Genomic DNA, 5052 nt, shown 5'->3' with positions numbered 1-5052 from the left:
TTTATGAAGCTGGCCTCACTAAGCTTCTTTCATTAAATGAAAGCTACAAGGCACCTAGCACATAGTAGGCACTTAATAAGTGATATATAACAATTGTCTGCAGCTAACCCACTTCCCAGCTGTGTGGCCCTGACAGTCACAACCTCTCTGAGCCTCAGTTCTGTCCTCTGTGAGAGGGGGATGACATCATCGCTGTCTAGGTCAGTGCACAAGTGCACGACCGCACGCTCCGGGAGAGCAGGGCTTTGCGTCTGTTTCGTTCACGGCTGTATCACGAGCACCGAAAACAATGCTGGTGCTTGTATCACGAGCAGCGAAAACACTTGGAGGTGTTTGGTGCATGTGCAGCGAATGCACGGGCGCGTGGGGAGTCGGCCGCCGAGGACCTATATGAATGAAAGTAGCTGCTCTATGCTCTCTTCTACCAGGTTAACCCAGCCTGTCTCCCTGCCCAGCGGAGCCCAATCCCTGGCCTTCCTGTTGAGGACTTGCTTTCCCAGGCTCCACGCGGCGCGGAAGGGCCGCGGGCGGTCCTGGGGGCGGCCACGAGGGGGCAGCAGCGGCCTTGCCGTCCCCGCCGAGCGGGGCGCTCTGGCTGCGGAGGCCCCGGAACTGCTCGGCCGCCGTCGCGACCCGGATGGGGAAGGGGGTGGGTGGCCGCCCTCCCTCACCGTGCACCCTTGCGAGTTGCGGGCAGGTGGGTTCTGAGAGGGCGTCAGTGTCTCCGGGACGCCGTCCCCCGCAGGCCCCAGGCTGGGCAGGGGGCGGGCGCTGCCCTCTGGGCCCCGCGGATCCGCAGCTCGGCGGCTCGGAGCTGCCCGATCCGTGGTCTCTGCTGCGGTGAGGGGGCCCCGGGCGTGCGGCTCGGGAAGCGAAACCAACCGCGGCCTCCAAGGAAGAGCTAAGGTCGGGCGATGAGACTTCTCCTCGCAGGTTTGCTGGATGACCTTGGTAGTTCTAATGCTTAGCTTCGCCCTCACAGAGTTGCGCCGTTGTAAGTAGGACGATTGCTTTTTAAAGGATGTTACGCCCAGTTAATGGATTAAGAATAGTTAGTTTCTTTGAGTCTTTGGTTTTGGCTGATAATGGAGCTCATACTTTTCTGTATTGTGTAATTTATGGCGAACTTGCAGTGACAGGAAAGGATTTTGGATACTCTGAGGCCCATACATAGACCGTGGGGATAATAACTGGTTTAGAGGGAGACTTGATGTGAGGCACAGGCTTTGGTGTTAAACCTTGGTTTGAATCTGGCTCCAATTCTTACCACTCTTAACGTTCGGTTAAAGTTACCTAAGCAATTTGAATCTGAGCTTTTTACTAGTTAAAGAGGGCTAAGGTTGTATAGATTAAATGAAAGAAGCTACAAGGCACCTAGCACATAGTAGGTAGGCACGTAAGTGATATCTAACAATCGTTTATTATCCAAGGAATTTTAACATAGAAACTGAAATTGAATTTTAATGTCCCTAATTATAAAATGGCCACCACCTATATTTTGCTCATACGTTTAATAACAATTGGTTTTGTTTTAATGCAGCCCCACCCTTGACCTTTTGCAACATTCCTAAGTTCATAGTGTCCTTCTTTCTAGGAACTTGGCTGTATTGTCCTGCCTCACAGAACAAACTCATCAGCTGCAGGCCTAGCCCGGGTTTCTGCTTTTCAAAGCAAGGGAAGGTGGATTCAATATCAAGCATAACACAGCATGGAATTTCCAGAGAGGTCTTACTTCAAAACTTTATAAAAAGATCAGAACCCCTATGGACTTTCATAAGGGAGATTGAACTGGCCAGAGAGGAAGGGTAATGTGTGCCCAGCCTGCCCCTAACACCAAGGACGCCAGGTGGAAGAAGGTCCTGTATGAGCGACAGCCCTTTCCCGATAACTACGTGGACCGGCGGTTCCTGGAAGAGCTCCGGAAGAACATCTATGCCCGGAAGTACCAGTACTGGGCTGTGGTGTTTGAGTCCAGTGTGGTGGTGCAGCAGCTGTGCAGCGTCTGTGTGTTTGTGATCACGTGGTGGTACATGGATGAGGGTCTTCTGGCCCCGCAGTGGCTTTTTGGGGCCGGCCTGGTTTCTTCACTGGTCGGCTATGTTTTGTTCGATCTCGTCGATAGCGGTGAAGGGCGGAAAAAGAGTGGGCGGACCCGGTGGGCTGACTTGAAGAGTGCCCTGGTCTTCATTAGTTTCACGTATGGATTTTCGCCAGTGCTGAAGACCCTCACAGAGTCCGTCAGCACTGACACCGTCTACGCCATGTCAGTCTTCATGCTGTTAGGCCACCTCATCTTCTTCGATTACGGTGCCAGTGCTGCCATCGTATCCAGCACACTGTCCTTGAACATGGCCATCTTTGCTTCCGTCTGTCTCGCCTCACGCCTGCCTCGCTCCCTGCACGCCTTTATCACGGTGACTTTTGCCATCCAGATTTTTGCCCTGTGGCCCATGCTACAGAAAAAACTGAAGGCACGTACTCCACGCAGCTATGTGGGAGTCACGCTGCTTTTTGCGCTTTTGGCCTTGGGTGGCCTGCTGTCTGTCAGCGCTGTGGGAGCCATACTCTTTGCCCTTCTGCTGGTTTCCATCTCCTTTCTCTGTCCCTTCTACCTCATTCGCCTGCAGCTTTTTAAAGAAAACATTCACGGGCCTTGGGATGAGGCTGAAATCAAGGAAGACTTGTCCAGGTTTCTCAGCTAAGTTAGGGACCTGTGCTCCTTTATTAAGGCAAACTGAATGAATGATTAGCTTCCCAGCTAGTATCTGATTTGAAGGCAGAGTTCCATTCCGGCAACGCACACCGATGCGGGCGGGAGAACAGAGATCCACAGAGACGCTCACCATGGGTGTGGGTGGTGAAGGTGCTGATCCTTTCTGCCATTTTGTGGATGGAAAAGCTCTCTGGGCTGTCTATCTCAAATCACGGCTCTCATTTATTATTCACTGTAACAAATGAAGTGATAATGGTTTCTACTTATAAAAAAACAACATATCCACTGAGTTGTCTTGTGATTTTTCAGTAAGCAGAAGGTAGAAGGGGCATAAGAGTGAAGAGAATAAATGTGTGTGTGTATAGAGTCATTCCTACCTTTTTCAGTGTATTAATGATGCTCCCTTATTTATCTAGAGTTCAAACGAGAGCTCTGGATGCTGTTTCTAGTTGCCTAAGGTAACCCCAGTCAACCTTGACTCAGAGTTTCTTCTTAGTTCTTAGTAGGGCATGTGTACAACTCAGTACACAAGAATATTTATTACAGGAGATGGCATTTGAGCTTAACTTATGGAGGTTAGGTGGGCTTGAAGTGGTTTTAGGGCAGGTGGCAAAGGCCTTTAGGAGCCAGGTCTGTTAGGAGCAAGTGAAGCTGGCCCTCTGTGTGTGGCTAATGGCGGCTGCTGGACAAGAGAGCGTGCCCTGTCCAGTGAGGGCGACTGCTGCTCTGCTCCAGCTGGCTGTTTATGGTCAGAAGTTGGGCCTGGCTTCAGAGCTTATGAATCCAAATGAAATTCTAAGTGAAATCTCAGTTTCTATAAATGTGATTTTTTAAATACGAAATCTGACTTGTAAATTCTGTCCAATTTAAATCAGGTCAGAAAACACCCTTGCATTGAAAATCTGACTATTACTGGGCCACATTTGCTCTTAGCAAAAGCACAGAGGTGAGAAATTGTTAGATGAGAGTTCAGGGTCCTGGGGATTTGAGGAAGCATATGGGAGTTTTGAATAAGAAGTAGTGGTCTGTGAGTCAGGAATTAGGCGTTACTCAGGACACAGTGGGGCAGTCCAGCTCCTGTAAGGAAGGAGTGAATTGGGCTAGTTACATAACTGCTCCTGTCTCAGTTTTTTCATCTGTAAAGTGGGAATGGAAGTATTTACCTCTGGAATGTGATGGTTAAATGAGATGTGCAAAGTGCTTTGAAGACTGCTGGAAACACCGCATGTATTCATGTTAGCTGTTATTGTTACTAAGTTGAAGTGTAGGGAGACTGGAGGGCAGAGACTAAGTGCAAAATGCATCAGGTGCCTCCTAGAAGAGCTGGTCCCTCAGGAAACAATTCATTTGCAACAAGTTTCTGTGCCATCCTTTCTCGTTAGAAATTAGTTTAAAATTAGAAATTTCATCAGAGTGGTAGTATTCCTAAAAAGTAATGTTTTATTTCTCTGAACTTAGATTTCTGAAAAATGTCTTAAATGGGATTGTGACTAGTGTCCTCAGCTCGTCATCTCACATTCTTTTTCTGATCTGAATTTGGGCCGATGAGTACAGTGTTTCATGGTTAGAATGGATAGCTTTCTTTAAAGCCAGTTAGGTTGCTTTTACAGTCTCAAGGAGACTGGCTGATGGGGAGGGAAAGATCTCAGAGACTGACTTGTGGAGCTCAAAGCATTCACCCACCACCTGCTTGGGTCTGACCTCATGTGTTGAGTGTGGCCAGAATTGGCTCATAGTCCACATCAGGAACAGCCACATGTCAGTGGTGGAAGGTGGTAGAGTTGTATAAAATTGTACTTTTGTATGTTTCAATATTAGCCCATTTGGATGGGTTTCCAATTAGCAATTTTTAGGGAATTCACATAGCAGCTGTCTAATTTGGTGAGCAGAAAGTTCCCCAAATCAGAACCACTTTCAAGAATAATTCCTCAGCGGGATGAATTAATGTGCCTGTGCTGTCATTTTCAGCTCTTCTCTGTCACACTGCACAGTATTTGGAGGCACCCCAAGGCCTGATCTTGTAGAAGTCTTGTGTGGAGGGGCAGGCATGGCAAGTGGGGCTGGATGTGAGGTATAGCGCAAAGCAGCCAACTCAGTTCACATAGAAACATGGTGGCTGTGGGGAGAAGGGTCTTCCAGCCAGAGAGACAGTGTGTACTCGTGTGCAGGGCCTGATGCGCCCGGGCAGTGGGGAGCAGCACCGAGCAGGTGGGTGCAGGGGAGGGATGGGGTCTGGGAGTGCTGTGTACCTCAGATTATTCTATCCTGTACTCGGTGGCAAATACATTTATTATATATGTGTGGTATTCTGGCAGCAGTTTTCTGCTGAACTATGGAGG

The 5052-nt window shown here is 48.9% G+C and overlaps 1 protein-coding gene across 5 annotated transcripts; it reads left to right on the top strand.

Annotated features, from left to right (window-relative positions):
• Positions 1-566: 566 nt before the first annotated feature.
• PIGC (phosphatidylinositol glycan anchor biosynthesis class C) lies at positions 567-2998 on the top strand. 5 transcript variants are annotated; one of them, XM_036918463.2, is made up of 2 exons: positions 567-697; positions 1595-2998. In XM_036918463.2, exon 2 carries the CDS (start codon positions 1809-1811, stop codon positions 2700-2702), a length of 894 nt encoding a protein of 297 aa, XP_036774358.2. In that variant the 5' UTR covers positions 567-697; positions 1595-1808; the 3' UTR covers positions 2703-2998. The 5 variants fall into 5 exon arrangements, with proteins under 5 accessions (XP_036774358.2, XP_057363867.1, XP_036774356.2 ...); XM_057507884.1 differs by lacking the exon at positions 567-697 and adding an exon at positions 706-906; XM_036918461.2 differs by lacking the exon at positions 567-697 and adding an exon at positions 706-933.
• Positions 2999-5052: the final 2054 nt, after the last annotated feature.

This window comes from Manis pentadactyla, chromosome 9 (assembly GCF_030020395.1).
Source record: "Manis pentadactyla isolate mManPen7 chromosome 9, mManPen7.hap1, whole genome shotgun sequence".
Lineage (NCBI taxonomy): Eukaryota > Metazoa > Chordata > Mammalia > Pholidota > Manidae > Manis > Manis pentadactyla.
The sequence above is the reverse complement of the archived record's forward strand: the minus strand, read 5'-3'. Positions and strand labels throughout refer to the sequence as shown.